This window comes from Sciurus vulgaris (assembly GCF_902686455.1).
Source record: "Sciurus vulgaris genome assembly, chromosome: 14".
Classification (NCBI taxonomy): Eukaryota; Metazoa; Chordata; class Mammalia; order Rodentia; family Sciuridae; genus Sciurus; species Sciurus vulgaris.
The window spans coordinates 41,131,651-41,151,221 of record NC_136475.1 but is presented as its reverse complement, the minus strand read 5'-3'; the positions used below and the strand labels follow the sequence as shown (position 1 = coordinate 41,151,221).

At 35.0% G+C, this 19,571-nt stretch overlaps 1 protein-coding gene across 1 annotated transcript in view; it reads right to left on the bottom strand.

Annotated features, from left to right (window-relative positions):
• DNAH6 (dynein axonemal heavy chain 6) overlaps positions 1–19,571 on the bottom strand; it is a 291,936-nt gene that overhangs the window by 210,569 nt on the left and 61,796 nt on the right. Inside the window, 4 exon segments of the mRNA XM_079109750.1 lie at positions 736–864; positions 5,398–5,649; positions 9,285–9,437; positions 10,181–10,332. Of these exon segments, the coding sequence (XP_078965876.1) occupies positions 736–864; positions 5,398–5,649; positions 9,285–9,437; positions 10,181–10,332 (686 nt within the window).

The following is a 19,571-nucleotide window of genomic DNA, read 5'->3' as shown; positions in this document are numbered from 1 at the left end:
TCATCTACCATCTTCCTGAAATTTTTAAGCACATTTATAACTGTTCTATTTTTCTGGTTGTCTCTCTAAAAGTTGCTAGAAGTACCTGTATCTCTTTTTCTTTTATCTTCATTTTTTAAAATATATATTTTAGGTGTAGGTGGACACAATACCTTTATTTTATTTTTATGTGATGCTGAGGATTGAACTCAGTACCTCACACATGCTAGGCAAGTGCTCTACTACTGAGCCACAACCCCAGTCCTTTTCCGTATATTTTTTAAAGACACATTTTTCAGCTTTTCAAATCCATCCTTTCAGGCCATTTTATCCCCTGGCTTAGGTGAGGATCTCTTCTTTCATCAAACTAGAACATCAAACCAAGCCAAATCAGGCAATAGTCATGGAATCATAACACACATATGCATGCAAAAGAGGTTTAAATCTTAAGAAATTATAAAAGGTTTTTAATAAACCACATTTAAAAGTCCATATACATTTTAACAGAAACTAAAGTTACTTATCTGAGAATTTTCCATAATTTGCAATCATTTTTTAATAATAAAGATATATTGTCTCTTGGATATATTAATATTTAAATACTTAAAAGACAGGCACAAACCACATTTTGTAATTGAGACTGTAGCACAACAAGTAGCACATAGTTGACCAAACACGAAATTTTTATGATCACATTGTTATAAGCATCATTTCTATGCACACATTTTAGAAATGGATATACAGAGCTGTCATTACCTTGAAATTCTTCTGGTAGGATTTATATTGAAAGGCACGTTTTTGAAGATCATCTAGAACACATTGTAGATCACTCAAAATAGTACGTATTTTTTCTTGATCAGTGTTAATATCCAAAATCTGTGGATCCTGTAAAATTAAGATAGATTTTGGTTAGTCATGACTATTTTTTGATGCAGGGCAATTTAGATTAAATGAATTAATAAACATTTTCAAAAAAGGGTTTTTTTTTCTAATTCTCTTTTCAATTTTTAAAACCACGTTAAAGACAATTGCTTTTCCTAAATTTTAAAGCAAAGCATATGTATCATAAAAAGTAGACATGGTTACCTAATGCATTCTTCATCATCTGCTTTCATTTCCTACACTTTTTTACCCAATATAACTTCAGAAAAGGAGAGGTAAATGTAACCAGAAAGAGAAGGAAGAGGATATAAGAAAATTTCCATTTTACAATAAATAAGTGGAAAGCCCTTTGAATTCTGAGAAGTCTAAAGACAGTAAGGAAAACCAAACTCAGTAATTCCTATTGTACTCCCCCAACATTTTTCTGAAATCAGGAGTGTGTATTGGGGGAGGGTTTTTTTCTCTATACATCAAAGTCAACTCTGAATCATACACTATTTAGGTGTCCTCCAATGCAATTCAACTCTGGAGTTAGCATCACAACCCACAGGTTGAGGGCTAAGTCCTCACAATTTGCCTCCTGCAGATACCAGTTGCAACCCCCAGATTTTTTAACATGTGCTTTTGACTTATCAGTTATAAATTGGTATTCCCATGATTCCCTCTTTAGGTTTAATTAATTTACAAGACTGGCTCAAAAAACTGAAGGAAATACTTGATTGGGCTTACCAGTTTATTATAAACGTTCTTACAGTGCATACAGATTAAGAAATGCATAGGGCGAGATATGGGAAAAGGTACCAGGAACTTCCATGCCCTCCCTGGGTTATCACCCTCCAGGAACCTTCACATGTTTAGCTATCTGGAAGCTCTGAGAATCTGTTCTTCCAGGATTTTATAGAGATTTCATTGCATGAGTATGACTGAAGCATGGATAACTATATTGAAATGTGATCAGAAAAAAAAATCTAATGCTAATAGATTGCATAGGGAAAGAGAACATGTCTGCCCAAATTTTTCTTGACCTCTCTGAACAACATTCCTGCCTATCAGCTATGAGGTAGAACTCTTTCTGAAATGGGGGTGTTAGGATCTACTATTAGGGAATTTCTTTTTGACTAGCTCCAGGACAGAAATGTGGGGGAAGATTATAGAGTACATTTTTAGCTTCTACAACCTCCCTGGGGGAAGAGAAATAGTTTCTATAGTCTGCCTTGAGGGGGAAAAAAAAAAAAAAGAGCAGGTGAAAGGATGGTGGAAGGTTGGAGAGCATGTTATGTTTTTCTTTCTGAGGAATTCTTCTGAAACCTAAAGGGCCTCAACATTATAACAGAAGATCATCTTTCCTCTTTATCACTGTAAAGTTATACCAAAGCATCTTCAGGAACCAAGGACAAAAGACCAAATATTAACTTTATAACTTCATTGTTCTAGTTATTTAGGAAATAAGGGATATGAAAATTATAAGCCAGAAACTGTGGAACAAACAAAAATACACACTCACTCACACACATGCACACACACTCAGACACACACACACGCACACACACACAACCATAGAGAGAAAAAAAGAAAATTAAGAATATAAGTGTTAAGACATACCAGGCATGGTAGTGCATGCCTGTACACGCAGCAACTTGGTAGGCTGAGATAGGAGGATTGCAAGTTTCAGGGCAGCCTCAACAATTTAGGGAGATCCTCTGCAACTTAGACTGTCTCAAAATAAAAAAAATGAAAAGGGTTGGGGATGTAGCTCAGTGCTGAAGCACCTCTGGGCTCAATCCCCAGTATAAAAAAATACATAAATATTAAGATGTGTTCTAGCTGACACGTTGGGGTTAAAAACCGAGTAATGAGAATGACATAGTTCAGGAACAAAGTAGAAACAAGTTAACTAAGTTTGGGAGAATCTAAGAAAATTGGAGAAGACTGGAAACTATTATAGCTCCAGTTGGGGAGGCTAGTTATTCCATCCCTTGTTCACTACAGTCCTACATTCAAAATTGCCATGTGCTGTAGATCAGAAAAAGTTAAGGGAAGTGTCCAGGAAGAAGATAATTGTGTTAAAACTCTGGCTTCTGTGTTGGAAATCCTGAAGTTGTTGTGTGTCTTGATTCTGGAAATGGGAATTCTTGAAAGAATTGGTGAACCTGAAGAGGTCTAAGGCCAGGATGAGAAAGCCACAGATTGAGTCTTTAACAAAAAGGCAAAAATAATGAATTGCAGTAGTAGGGACTAGTCTGGTGCTTAAGAGACAGGAAAGGACTGTTAGTTAACACTTTTCTGGGACAACCAGGCCAAGTGCAGTCACATTGCAATGCAAACTGCTATGATCTAGAAGATAGATATCTAGGGGTCCAGATATCTATCCCTCCATCTACCATAAGGAAATGCAAGAGGTGGGAGTGTATGGTGTGGCAAGGATGAAGAAATGTCCCATAGGAAGTTTAGATTTTGAATTGAATTAAAATATATAAAAGAGACCAAGTTAGGATAAAATAAACATTTCAAAATGAAATAAATTATCATGAATTTTCACATTTAGGTTTCTCCCCAGTTTTCTTCCATCAGCAAGATTGGGGGTCTTGACAGAAAGATGATATTATTTATGGAAATAATGAAATTATACTTCTTTGCCCTAGAGTGACAGTGAATTAATTTAAAATCCTCAATAGATGAAGCATGCTAGGGAAACTCATGCTATCACTTTTGTGTATATACATCCCTACTTTTTAAAATGCAATGTAATCACACACAAAACATGTGTTGGCAGTTTGATCATTCTAATGACCTATGTACATGCACCAAGGATAATCATTCCTATTTTAACAGCAGAATATTAATCACCAAAAGCCAACTTTCTTAACTTAAATCCTTTTTCCACCATTTATTATCTCTGTGATCCTGGGCAAGTAGATTAGCCTCCCTGTACCTTAATGTTCTTCTTTGTAAAATGTGATTAATAAAACCTTATAGGCATTCTGAGAATTAAATTAGTTTAAAACACTTAAAAACATATGACAATGCTTCTAGAGCATTATACATCTTTTCCAAAAACAATAAATAATCCAAGTGTCCATCAACCATGGAATAGATAAAGTGTGAAATATTATGAAATAATATATAGCAAAAAACTAAGATAAGCTATATCCAGACAGCATGAACAAAACTCAGGAATATACCAAAAATAAAATAAAGAGCATACTGTATCATTCTAATTAATCAAAGTTCAGAAATAAGCAAAACTTATTTATGACATTAGAATTCAGGGTAGTAGCTGCCTCTGGAGTAGAAGAAAGAATTAATGGAGAGGGCATTAAAGGTAACAGTAAGGCTACAGTGCTTGACATTCTGAGATGCAGAAACATGAATATGTTCACTTTCTGATAATTCATTAAGGTACACAGTTACTGCATTAATATATACTTTCATCTGATAAAATACAAATATTCTTCAACACAATAGCAAAACCAATGTTAAGTCCTTAAAACAGCTTGATAAGTAGGAGAACCACAATGTTATCTGCCTTTACTATTTCCAGGTCAATGCATATAAATGTACATTGTAATTTTTTTTTTTTTTTTTGGTACTGGGGATTGAACTCAGGGGCACTTGACCACTGAACCACATCCCCAGCCCTATTGTATTTTATTTAGAGACAGGGTCTCACTGAGTTGCTTAGCACCTCATCATTGCTAAGGCTAGCTTTGAATGAGAGCTCCTCCTGTCTCAGCCTCCTAAGCCACTAGTATTACACACATTATCTGTATTGTATTTCTCTGAGTGAATTACCTTCATGTATTTTATTAATTTTTTTTGTATTTTATTACTCTTCTGTTGATGGACATTGAGCTTTTCCAATTTTTAGATTTTTATTATAACTTTATATGGTTTTATAATTCTGTGGTAAGATTTAGTCAATGCTAATAATAAAATAATAAATCACTACAAAATGATATTTTCAGGTAGACTTTAGTTAAGAGTCACCCAGATTTTCATTCTAAATTCTAAATTTTTTCTATAGTAAAATTGGTACAATTTAACCAAATAATCTTCACTGTCATTTAATTTAATATGCTAAGCAAATTTTAAAATTGTGAAAACAGCCATATATGTTCTAAGAAGTAATAAAAACACTCATTTCAAAATAATGCAAGGAAGACTAGAATTCAATATTATAAATAGGTTTTGCTTGTGATGGTCTGGTATTTATTCAGTATATAAAAATAGAGGTTCAGAAACACTTTAAAGAGCAGCTGAAAGATATTGTTGACTTGTCAGAATAAAAACCAAAGTTAAATTAAGTATAAAGTGAAATATATTTTCAAAATGGTTTCAATATAGATCTTAAATGTTTTCACCACAAAAAGAAATATGTAAGGTGATGGACAGGTTAATTAGCTTAATATATTTCACAATATATACATGTATCAAAATACATAAGACTCTATATACACAATTTTATCAATTATATTTTAATTTTAAAAACTATAATGAACTTTTCTCATATTAAAAAAAAATTCTGCTTTATCTTACCTGTGCTTGCAGTTTTATTTCATTCACTTCATCATTTAGATCTTCAAGATCTCTACCCAAATGCAGAGAAAATTGCTTAATGCTTGTTTCTCTGTCACCCACTGCTTTATCAATGGCATTCCGAACAGCAACAATAGATGGCTTCATAGTTGCAAAAACAGCAAAGTCTTCAGGAGGGGTGGATATCTGATACTGTTCAATAAGCCTGTACATTTGAACCACTACATTCCCTTCATCTTCCAGGGTTTCAATCTAAATGGAAACATTGGTTGCTCATTAAATAGAGTAGAGTTCTATTTTACCCTTTAATTTTTTTTCAGATACAAGACAGCTACTGTGCAATACAAACATCAAGCTGCGAATGGTCAGCACAGGAGGAGTGTGTTTTTTACACTACAGTCAAATTGGCTGAAGTTGGCTGGGCGATAAATTCAGTCATTGCTACAATACAGGTAAATTAGGCCCAGGAGGTAAGTGGTCAGCTGAGCATAGTTAGTAGTGCAAATAGTAATGTTTCTTCTCTCTCTCCTTTTGCCCGTCTCTCTTCATTGTTCTCTAGCAGCATTATTTAATATCTTTCAAGACAAATGTTCAGTAAGAATGTTGAACTTTAATATTTGAGTTTCCAGACATGTATGCTGAGTGGTAATTAGTCCCAGAGTAGCCCCTGTGGTATGGACAGACCTTGTTCCTGCTGCATAAGTTCAGAATTCAGATTTAGGGTCACTATTGTTTAAATTATTTTGTTATATCCAAATGACTACTAACCATCTTTATTTTGATGTCCTACCTTCTGTGGGCAAAAAGTTCCTGTTTTTCTTAAATTTCTGGCAAGGGATTCCCCAGTTTGGGAGAAATCCTCCAACTGCCCCAGCCTCCAAGTCTTCCTGGTTAAGCAGGAAGCTGCCATGTTCATACTATTTGACTCAACCTCCTGCCACAAACTGAACCAAGCAGCATCAAATTATGACCTAGGGCCTTTTTCTTTAATACAGGAATGGGTAGACTCTAGCTGTGGATAGAGGCTATTTGCTTTCAGGTGGAAGCAGAAAGTATGTCCTTAACATAAGAAGATAACTACAGAAAGTTTTTAAAAGAAACAGTTCTCAACCTGTAACTTGCACAGCAATGCCTTTGGGAAGTTCGTTAAAACAGATTGCTGAGCTCTTTCGGAATTTCTAATTGGGTAGGACCCAAGATGTGCATTTCTACCCAGTTCCCAGGTCCTGCTAATGCTGCTGGTTTAAAGATCACTTTTGAGAACCACTGTTCTAGAGAGCAACAGAAATAAGAGAAGGAAGAGAGGCCTTTTTGGTTTTCTTATGCTCTTCTAGACTCTAGTTCCTGTCCTTCTTAAAGGCCTGGCTCTATCCATTCTTTTGTATTCCAGAAGATACCCAAGCAAATTTAGAATAATTTTCCTCATTTTTTCTAAGCTATGAATTTTGACTGCATTCAACAAAGTGTCTAGTATCTCAAACAAGTTAGAAATCTCTCTATACCAAGATCTGTTCATCATCCTGTATTTCTTATACTGTGGATAAACATATATCCAGGTTTTCTGGGTGTGTCTTGGTTTATAATTAATGTCCTGGCATAATACTTAATGGTGTCTCTTTTACACTCAAAAACGTATTATGCAGCCTACCCTGCCTATGCTGGCCTGATACTACTATTAGCAGGTCAACTATAGAAAGATACCTAGGAGTCATCTCAGACTCCTTGCTGTCCTTTCATTTGGTTGTCCTTTCCCTTATACTTAACATCTCTAGAATTCATTTCTTCTCTCCTGCTTTAGCAACACACAGTTCACTAGTTTTCTGAAACAAATACTCATTCTTCATAGCACTTCATCAGTTCCCAAATCCTATTTCTGTCATCTTGCCTCATGTCTTCGTTCATGATTTTCTCTTTCCCTGGAATGCCTATTTGAATGTTTGATGTACTTTAGGACATAACTTAAATATTCTATCCTCCACAGGGTCTTCTGTGACCCATAGACGAGAATGATTAAAAAAAATTCAGTCCTTACAACAGTTTCTTATACCTCTACTTATTGTATAATAATTGTCTGCCTTCATTCTAGACTCTGATCTCCTTGAAAACAGGTACAGTTATTATTGTAATTCTGTATTCTGTTAAGTGAGAATTCCCTAAATTTGCTGAATGAATTAATGAAGTTCCAGAAAAAGATATCTGTATATGCAAAGCATCTCTATAAGGGAAGGTACTTCCCCAACATACTACCCAGAAAGCATGAACAAATTCCTGGAGATGGGACAGTCTGATTTTCTGCACACAGCAACTTCCTATTCTAGAACCACACTGAGCCTTTGATTATGATATGATCCTACCTTCATAACATAGTTGATAGAATTGGAGAGGGGACCTAAATCCATTTACTAGATAGAATCACTATTGGAAGAGAGAAATTATTTTATTTTGTGGCTGGTTAGACTTGCAGCCTGTCACTTGTGAGCTACTGGTGGCCATGTTTGCTACTACAGCGTGAAGTAGCAGCCTGACTGTATTGGGAGAGAAATGAAGCAGACGTTCAAAGAGATGCAGAGTCAAGAGATGAGAAGAAGAGATGGAGAGAGAGGATTACCTGGGATTCCTATAGCTGTCCTGTACTGGTTCTAATCAGTTCCTCAGCCTAGTAACACTCTTGAAGAGGGTCAAGAAAGGATCCATGAAACACCTTTTAATTCTTAAATGAGGGCCCTATTTTGGCCTAAGATAAATTACCTGGGTTTTAGAATTTGTCCAAAAAAGCTTAATAAATACAAATAATGATAAATACTTGGCATCTCTAGACTGATGGGATGATGCAAAAGCACATCTGAAGAAAATCAAAATTATCTGTCCCTTCGAGAGTTGTTATTCTTGAAATGATAAACAAGATCGTAACTTTTGTAGGCATGAGAAATAGATTTTACTATTAATTTTGTTAATAATATATAACAAACTGCCTAGTTATTAATGACTTATTCAGTTTATATTATTTATTCAGCATACTTCAATTTTCAGGTATTTAAGAAAGTAATTTATTTCTATTTCAATCCAAACTGCTATGAATAAAAGATCTGATAAACCGACTATTGAAGTCAAATGCCTGCCACAAACTAAGAGAAGTAAATTAAGTTTCTAGAGAGAAAGAAGCAAGGCAGACAAAGATTTCAGTGTGCTTCTGTGTGTGTGTGTGTGTGTATGTGTGTGTGTGTGACACAGAGAGAAAGAGAGAGAGAGAGAGAGAGAGAGAGAGAGAGAGAGAGAGAGAGAGAACTGACCTTTCCATTGGCATTACTTCAGTCTCCATATCTACATTTTACTCCCCACTTCCATCTTTCTACTTAAGTTAGTCTGAGTTGGTAACCTTGTCCATTCTTAATAGAAAGGTTACTGTTATTAGGCATATATATATTAAGGGTTAAGACTTCTGTTATGACTAATATCTGGTGACCATTCCATTACCATTTACTAAAAATCTGAATTACAATAAATTATGGTTGAGAATTTTGGTTTTGTGTTCAAAGAGACCCAAATTTAAATTCCTGCTTTACCACATACAAATTCTGTGATCTTGGACAGCATAACCTATTTTAGTTCCTGTTTCCTCATCTATAGAATGAGGATAAAAATTATTCAATTTTGTGAGGATTAAAAATTTAACACATGTAAAAAATTAATACAATGCCTGACTAGGAATAAGAGTTTGGTAAATGTAAGCTGGAATTAATAATGTAGGCACCCTTTACTTTGTCTAAAAATGTTTCTGATATTTTGACAGTGGTTCTGACTTGTACTCCCTCAATTTTTCTAGTCATATATACTCCTTTCCTACCATAAGAACAGGAATGTTGAGTTATATAAGAAAATCAACTCACCCGTTCCTGAATTTCATCAAGAAATACTAAGCTATTAACATATTCTATGGTAGTGCTTGGAACAAATTCAAGTTTATACTCTGCATCTTGGGCCTCAGAGATAATGGCATCCACTTTTTTCTTGCTTAAACGAGGAAGCATATAATTCAGCACCTAGAAAGAGAAAGAAAATGTAAATTATAAATACATGAATATTTCTACTTTGTTACATATTTTAAATAAGTCCTAACTGGACATCTGCTAAATCAGCAAGTTTTGAAAGCAGCGGTATAAGGGAATTTTTTTCTCATTAAATTATTGCTAGTCAAATGAACCAAAAAGATCATATTTCTTGACAAAATAGGTTGCCCAGCTTACTAAACAGTTTCCCTTAAATGCTCTCAAATTCTGCAGGTGTACTTTCTGCTTCTTTGCCCTATGTAGTGTGCACTGTGCTGCTCTCCCTAACATCGATCTCTTTCCTTTCATGTTGGATGGTAGCCAGGTGGTTTGGGAGAAATTGATCTCCCCTTCAGAAACAGAGTCTGAGTGACCACTTTGGAAATGATCCTTTAAACTAGATCTAAATATCCTATAGAATCAGCTAGCATTGCTACTAGAACACTGAAGGGTAATAGTAGTATCTCTTCCCAGGAAGTTTTGAAACAAAAGAAAAAGAAGTGGGAGTAAGAGGCTAGTTGGACACTTGCAGATCCCTTCCCTATTAAATCTATAAACAGATTATGCTTGCTTGTGATAGAAAGAACATGAGAATTTTCCTAGAAATTAAGGATGACTATTTAGTCTTCCATTAATCTCTTTCATTACAAGAAAATCAATATAGTTTTATTTTTGCAGTTAAAAACAAGAAATTATTGTAGAGACCATAATTAAAATTTTTCCCAGTTCAGAGTTACCTCCAAGCATCGCAAAGGTGATGGAATTAGTTTTTCTTTTAGCATCTTAGTGTCTATGAGCAGCAATCCTACATTTCTGGTAGGTCTTAGAGACAAAGCATCCTTGTGCTGTTTGTGATATTTTTCCAGTTGGTCACTAAAGTACTTAACATCTACATAAAAAAATTCATACAAATTATAAAATACATCATATTAGATTTCAAAGAGTCATTACAAAATACATTAAAATCATTGCATTAATAAATTTACACATGCATTTATAATGTTATTATCTATACTTAGAGTTCCTTGTCTAACTAGAGTTTTAGTTCAGAATGTTTTATATTTTATTCTTATAATAAAAAGCCCAATATTTTACAATATAAACATGTTTTCCAGGTTCTATTAAGAGCGGACAGATGAAAATAGCTTCTTAATATATAAATTGTTTTATTGTGCTTCAGTCTTTTGCATTTCATAGATAATGCATTTTTAACCAATTGAAGGTCTGTAGCAACCCTGCACCAAGCAAGTCTATTGGTGCCGTTTTTCAACAGTTCAGATGATGTTAGCATATTTTTTAGCCATGAAGTATTTTTAAATTAAGATATATATATTGCTTTTATACATAATGCTATTGCACACTTAATAGACTATATTGTAAACATAATTTCTGTATCTATATGTACTAGGAAACAAAAAAATTGTGAAGATTCATTATGATTAATTATGAATCATTCAGTGATTCTGGAATAAACTAGATTCTAGAGTTAGGTTGGTTTGAAGTTGGGCTTAATCTAAGTTTTTTTGAAGTTCTCTCACAATACCTGAAAGGAAGGCATTTTGGGGAATATTCACAAAAAATTTTTAAAACAAAAGAGCTCGAATATAATAAAGTTATCTCCATTCCTCTTCCTAACACCTCTCTGCCATTCCTGTTCTTTACATGATGTTAAGGCATTTGCCAGCTTGCATCTGGCACATGCTGCAGTTGCATTTTGACAATCTTCCAGCCTCCACTTTTTTTTCCATTCTCCAATTCACCTGGAACCAATGGAAGCCTGATTATCTTTGAATACATTTTTATCATATTCAAAAACAACTCCTTCGAATGCATATATAATTTCATGTTCTGATGCTTGTCTTTAATCATGGAGGATTTTCAAGATAGTGGAATAGAGAAGGTCACTTTCTTGGCTGCTCTGTGTCATGAAACCAAGAAAGCAGATAGGCAGCTTCTCGGCATGGTGGGTGAACAAAAAAAAAGGGTTGTTGGGGAGGAACTTTACGACTTCACTGGAATTTAATACTAAACAGTCAAAGCAAATCAGGATACAGGAGGTTGACTATAATAAAATAAGGAAGAAATCCCCAGTGCCATAGCCACTACTGCGGCTGGAAGCACCAGCCAGAGCAGTCCCTCCACAAGCAAAGTAGAGAGAGGAATGAGGGAATTAAAGGAACCCACGTTTTTAGAAGGCCTAGGTGTGCCTGGTTACACAGAGTTTAGAGATCAAAGATACTGCCTGACTAAACTGAAACACATGATGCACCATATTCCTTCATAGGAAAGAGGCTGCTTCTCTCCCAGCTGTGTGTGAAGGACAGAGGAAAAACCCATTTTGTAGCTGTGGCACAAGGGGCCACCAGCTGGGGAGCCAATTCCTGGCAAATCTGAGTTTAACGTAAAATACAGACCCAGCAAACTCACACTGCATGACACAGAGTGTGCTCAAATGACCAGGAGAAAATCAAACTACATCGAGCAACCCCATCCTGAGGATAGAGCTAGCACCACACTCCAGATGAGCCTGCCTAACACTTTGGAGAAGGGAAGCTAAGAATCTTTTGAATTCCAATGAAAACAATTCTTTAACTTTACATTGAGGGTTTTTTTTTTTCTTTCCTTTTTTCCTTTCTCTGTTAATTGTGACCTTAATGGTTCATGGACATTATACATATTCATATTTGTTTTTTCTCATTTCTAGCATTTTTGAAACCAGTTATTTTTTCATGGATCCACTTTTTGAGGACTAGAAAGCTTGATTAGTATATTTCAGTTTTGTTTTGTATTCTTTATTTTTTATTTTTAATTTTTTTACCTTAAACATTATTTCTCTTATCTGTTTCCCTTGATTCTCTTTCAACCTTTTCTTCTGCTAATAGCCAATCTCTATTGTTCCCTCTTTCACTCTTTAATTTTTTTACATCTATCTTTTCTCCTAATCCCTCATAATAATCACATCCTATATAACTTCTGTTCTTGTTAACCCTTTTACAAACTTATTTTTATTGTAGGCCATAATTGATCATATCATTTCATGTATTTTGACAATTAAAACTGTCAATGTCATAGCAGGAACTATTTGGTTTAATGCTGTATATGCTTAGCATTGTTTGTTGTAATTATTTGTCTCCCCCTAAACAGTGAGGTACTGGAAACCTTCAGGGACACAATAAGACCACAGGGTAGAATCTCTACTGCCTGAGATCCATATTGTCAGATGATTAGACACAAAAACAATAAGAAAAAGCAAGGAAAGAAATCACCCAAACAAACCAATATACTTCAGTAACAGAATACCTCAGTGGAAGAAATGTCAGAGAAGTTTAGAGTGTACATAGTTAAACTGATATGCAAGGTAAAGGATGACATAAGGAGTGAAATCAGAGAAAATATGGGAAGTGAAAGATCACTTCAATAAAGAGACAGAGATTCTGAAAAAAAAATCAAGCAGAAACGCTCAAAGTGAAAGAATCAATAAGCCAAATGAAAAATTTGATGGAAAGCATCACCAACAGACTAGATCCCTTGGAAATAGAGTTTCAGGCAATAAAGACAAAATATATAATATTGATAATAAAGTTGACCATGGATAACAGATGCTAAAAGACCATGAACAGAAATTCTAAGAAATAAGGGGGATAACCTGAAAGTCCAAATTCAAGATTTATTAGGATAGATGAAGGCTGGAAGATACAAACCAAAGAAATGCACAATCTCTTCAATAAAATAATATCAGAAAATTTCCAAAACCTAAAGAATAAAATGGAAAATCAGATAAAGGATGCTTACAAGATCCCAAATACACAAAATTACAACAGATCCACTCCAAAGGACATTATTACGAAAATGCCTAAAATACAGAGAAAGAGACTATTTCAAAGGCTTCCAGAGAAAAACAAAACATCACATTTGGAGGGAAATCAATCCAGATCTCAGATGATTTCTTAACCCAGACCCTCAAAGCTAGGAGGTCTTAAAATAATATATAACACATATATAATATATATACATGATATATATATAATATATAATAACTCTGAAAGAAGATGGATGCCAGCCAAGAATACGATACCCAGGAAAATTAAGCTTTAGAATTGACAATGAAATAAAAGCCTTCCATGATAAACAGAATTCATAACTAGAAAGTCTGCACTAAAAAACATATTCAATAAAATATTCCATAAAGAAGATATAAAATATAAAAGTGAAAACCATCAAAGGGAGGAACTATATTAGAAGAACAGTCAATCAAAGGAGAAACTAATTCAAATCAAAAGCCAGAAATAAATCAAAATGACAAGAAATTAAAATCATTTCTCAATAAGAACATTTAATGCAAATGGACTAAACTCATCAATGAAAAGACACAGACTGACAGATTGGATTAAAAAACTGAGCCCTTTGTTTTCAAGATGGCAGACTAGAGAGTGACTGCATTCCATGTCGCTCTAGGACTCAGGATTCAAGAAGAGGAGATACTGAGAGACTCAGGACCAGCTCAGAGCCACTGGGTGAGTCTCCCCTGCCAGGCAAGGCTCCCTGGCACTGGCGGTAGTTACGGACCACAGGGAACTTCACGGAGGAGAGCTACCCAGCGAGACTTCCCCACCGGTGAGTCTTCCCCACTGGGTGAGGTTTTCTAACTAGGGTGGAAGAAACAGAGACCCAGGCCAAGAGCAGCTGTGCTCCAGCCCGCAGTCTGGTGCCCCTTTGGCCGACCGTTGGTGAACACATGGAGGTGCCTCTGCCCACTAACAGAGAATATACCCCACCTGGAGGCCACCACCCTGAGAGGGGGAGCTTCCTTTGTGCATCACTGCATTATCAAGTTCCTCCAAGACTTCAGGTTACTGAAGGATAGGAGGTGAGTTATTAGAAACCTACAGGGAAGCTATAAGTCAATAGGGGGAAATCTGCAATATCTCAGAGTTTCACTACTAGAGGGGAAGATACCTGAGAAATATGAGAAAACAAACAAACCTAGATGCTACATCAATAAAATCCAATGACAGCATTGCAGAAGAAAGATCAGAAACGGAGTTCAGAACGTACATAATTAAAATAATCAGAGAAGGAAACAATGATATGAGAGAGCAAATGCAGGTTTTGAATGATCGCCCCAATCAACAGTTAAAAGAGCAAACGCGGGAAGCAAAAGATCATTTCAATAAAGAGTTAGAGATTCTGAAAAAAAAAAAACCAGAAATCCTTGATATGAAGGAAATAATAAACCAAATTAAAAATACCATAGCAAGCATAACCAATAGGATAGAACACCTGGAAGACAGAACCTCAGACATTGAAGACAAAATATTTAATCTTGAAAACAAAGTAGACCAAAGAGAGAAGATGGTAAGAAATCATGAACAGAATCTACAAGAATTATAGGATATCATGAAAAGGCCAAATTTAAGTATTATTGGGATTGAGGAAGGCACAGAGAAACAAAACAAGGAATGAACAATCTATTAAATGAAATAATATCAGAAAATTTCCCAAATCTGAAGATTGAAATGAAAAATCAAGTTCAAGAGGCTTATAGGACTCCAAATATACAAAATTACAACAGACCCACACCAAGAAGGCACATTATAATGAAAATACTTAACATTCAATATAAAGATAGAATTTTAAAGGCTGAGAGAAAAGAATCAAACTACATTCAGGGGGAAACAAATACGGATATCAGCAGATTTTTCAATCCAGACCCTAAAAGCTAGAAGGGCCTGGAACAACATTTTTCAAGCTCTGAAAGAAAACGAATGCCAACCAAGAATCTTATACCCAGCAAAACTTACCTTCAGATTTGATGATGAAATAAAATCCTTCCACAATAAACAAAAGCTAAAAGAATTTACAAATAGAAAGTCAGCACTACAGAACATTCTCAGAAAAATATTCCACGAGGAAGAGATGAAAAACAATGATGTAACTCAGCAAAGGGAGGAACCACCCTAAAGGAAGAGCAAAATAAAGGAGAAACCAAATCATGTTAAAAAACAAAAATGAGACAAATGACCGGGAATACAAAGCATATCTCAATAATAACCCTGAATGTTAATGGCCTGAACTTATCAATCAAAAGACACAGACTGGCAGATTGGATTAAAAAGAAAAATCCAACAATATGCTGCCTGCAAGAGACTCATCTCATAGAGATACCCACACATTAAAAGTGAAAGGATGGGAAAAAACATACTATGCACATGGACACAGCAAAAAAGCTGGAGTATTCATCGTTATATCAGATAATGTGGACTTCAAGCCAAAGAAAGTCAGAAGGGATAAAGATGGACATTTCATACTGCTTAAGGGAAGTACAAATCAGCAAGGCATAACAATCATAAATATCTATGCCCCAAACAGTGGCTCATCCATGTACGTCAAACAAATCCTTCTCAATTCCAGGAATCAAATAGACCACAACATAATAATACTAGGTGACGTTAACATACCTCTCTCACCACTGGACAGAGCTTCCAAACAAAAATTAAACAAAGAAACCACAGATCTCAATAACACAATCAATAATTTAGATTTAACGGACATATACAGAATATTCCATCCAACAAAGAGCAAATACACTTTCTTCTCAGCAGCACATGGATCTTTCTCTAAACTAAACCATATGTTATGCCACAAAGCTACTGTTAGTAAATACAAGAAGACAGAGATACTACCTTGTATTCCATCAGATCATAATGGATAGAAATTAGAAATAAATGACAGAATAAAAAGCAGAAACTACTCCAACACCTGAAGATTAAATAGAATGATGAATGGATAACAGAAGACGTCAGGGGGGAAATAAAAAAAATTCTTAGAGGTAAACAAGAACAAAAATAAAACATATCAAAATCTCTGGGACACTATGAAAGAGTACTTAGAGGAAAATTTATTTCATGGAGCACATTCAATAAAAGAAGAAAAAATCAACAAATTAATGACCTAAATCTACAGCTCAAAAAAAACCCTAGAAAAGAAAGAACAGATCAACACCAAAAGTAGTAGAAGACAGGAAATGGTTAAAATCAGAGCTGAAATAAATGAAATTGAACAAAAGAAACAATAAAAAGATTAACAAATTAAAAATTCGGTTCTTTGAAAAAATAAACAAAATTATAAACCGTTAGCCACACTAACAAAGAGAAGGAGGGAGAAAACTCAAATTACTAAAATTTAGGATGAACATGGGAATATCATGAGAGACACAAATGAAATACAAACTACGATTAGAAGCTATTTTTAAAATGTATACTCCAACAAAATAGAAAGTCTCAAAGACATCAACAGGTTTCTATAGACATATGATTCATCCAAACTGAATCAGGAGGACATATACAATTTAAATAGATCAATTTCAAGTAATGAAATAGAAGAAGTCATCAAAAGCCTACCAACAAAGACAAGTTTGGGACTAGATGGGTTCTCAGTCGAGTTCTACAAAACCTTTAAAGAAGAGCCCATTTCAATACTCCTCAAAGTATTCCATGAAATAGACGAGGAGGGAACCCTCCCAAACTCATTCTATGAAGCCAATATCACCTTGTTACCTAAACCAGACAGAGACTCATCAAGGAAAGAAAATTTCAGACCAATATCCTTAATGAACATTGATGCAAAAATTCTCAACAAAATTTTAGCAAATCACATAAAAGATTTTTAAAAAGATAGTGCACCATGATCAAGTGGGTTTTATCCCAGGGATGCAAGGTTGGGTCAAAATCCGGAAATCAATAAATGTAATTCACCATATCAACAGACTTAAAGTCAAGAATCACATGATTATTTCAATAGATGCAAAAAAAGCATTCGATAAAATACAGCACCCATTCATACTGAAAACACTAGAAAAAATAGGGATAGTGGGAATATTCCTTAACATTGTGAAGGCCATCTATGCTAAGCCCATGGCCAATATCATTCTAAATGGTGAAAAACTGAAAGCATTCCCCCTAAAAACTGGAACAAGGCAGGGATGCCCTCTTTCACCACTTCTATTCAACATTGTCCTCGAAACTCTAGCCAGAGCAATTAGACAGACCAAGGAAATTAAAGGGATATGGATAGGAAATGAAGAACTCAAACTATCCCTGTTCGCTGATGACATTATTCTATATTTAGAGGAAATTCCGCCAGAAAACTTTTAGAACTCATAAGTGAATTCAGTAAAGTAGCAGTATATAATATCAATACTCATAAATCTAATGCATTTTTATATATAAGTGATGAATATTCAGAAAGAGAAGTTATGAAAACTACCGCATCCACAATAGCTTTGAAAAAAATAAAATACTTGGGAATCAATCTCACAAAAGAGGTGAAAGACCTCTACAATGTGAACTACAGAACACTAAAGAAAGAAATTAAAGAAAACCTTAGAAGATGGAAAGATCTTCCATGTTCTTGGATAGGAAGAATTAATATTGTCAAAATGGCCATACTACCAAAACTGCTATACAGATTCAATGCAATTCCAATTAAAATTCCAATGTCGTACCTCACCGAAATAGAGCAAGTATGAAATTCATCTGGAAGAATAAGAAACCCAGAATAGCTAAAGTAATCCTTAGCAGGAAGAGTGAAGCAGGGGTATCGCAATACCAGATCTTCAACTCTACTACAAAGCAATAGTAACAAAAATGGCATGGTATTGGCACCAAAATAGACATGTAGATCAATGGTACAGAATAGAGGACACAGAGACAAACCCAAATAAATACAGTTTTCTCATACTAGACAAAGGTGCCAAAAACATGCAATGGAGAAAAGAGAGTCTGTTCAACAAATGGTGCTGGGAAAACTGGAAATCCATATGTAGTAAAATGAAATTAAACCTCCATCTCTCACCCTGCACAAAATTCAACTCAAAATGGATCAAGGAACTTGGAATCAGACCAGAGACCCTGCATCTTACAGAAGAAAAAGTAGGTCCAAATCTTCAACTTGTTGGCTTAGGATCAGACTTCCTTAACAGGACTCCCATAGCACAAGAAATAAAAGCAAGAATCAATAACTGGGATAGATTCAAACTAAAAATCTTTCAGCAAAGGAAACTATTATAAATGTGAAGTGAGAGCCTACAGAGTGGGAGAAAATCTTTGCCACTCATTATTCAAATAGAGCACTAATCTCCAGTATATATAAAGACCTCAAAAAACTTTACACCAAGAATACAAATAATCCAGTCAACAAATGGGCTAAGGAAATGAACAGACACTTCACAGAAGAAGATCTACAAACAATCCACAGATATATGAAAAGATGTTCAACATGTCTAGTAATAAGAGAAATGCAAATCAAAACTACCCTAAGATTCCATACCACCCCAATTAGATTATCAAGAATACAAGCAACAATTGGTGTTGGAGAGGATGTGGGGAAAAAGGTACACTCATACATTGCTTGTGGGAATGCAAATTAGTGCAGCCACTCTGGAAAGCAGTGTGGAGATTCCTTAGAGAACTTGGAATGGAACCACCATTTGACCCAGCTATCCCACTCCTTGGCCTATACCCAAAGGACTTAAAATCAGCATACTACAGCCACATCAATGTTCATAGCTGCTCAATTCACAATAGCCAGACTGCTGTGGAACCAACCTAGATGCCCTTCAATTGATGAATGGATAAAGAAACTTTGGTATATATATATATATATATATATATATATATGTATATATGTATACACACACACACACACACACACACACACATATACACACAATGGAATATTACTCAGCCATAAAGAAGAATAAAATTATGGCATTTGCGGGCAAATGTATGAAATTGGAGAATATCATGCTAAGTGAGATAAGCCAATTCCAAAAACCCAAAGGACGAATGATCTTGCTGATATGCAGATGATGATACATAATGGGGGGTGGGAGAAAGGCAAGAATGGAGAAAGGAGGGACTTTATAAAGGGAAAAGAGGGGTGGGAGGGGTGGGGGGAAGGAAGAAATATAGAATGAATCAAACATAATTACACAAATGGTACACCTCTACTTCATGTACAACCAGAGAAATAAGTTGTACCCCATTTGTTTACAATAAAAAAAAAATGACCCAACAATATGCTGTCTTCAAGAGACTCACCTTATAGGCAAGATCTCCAAAGACTAGG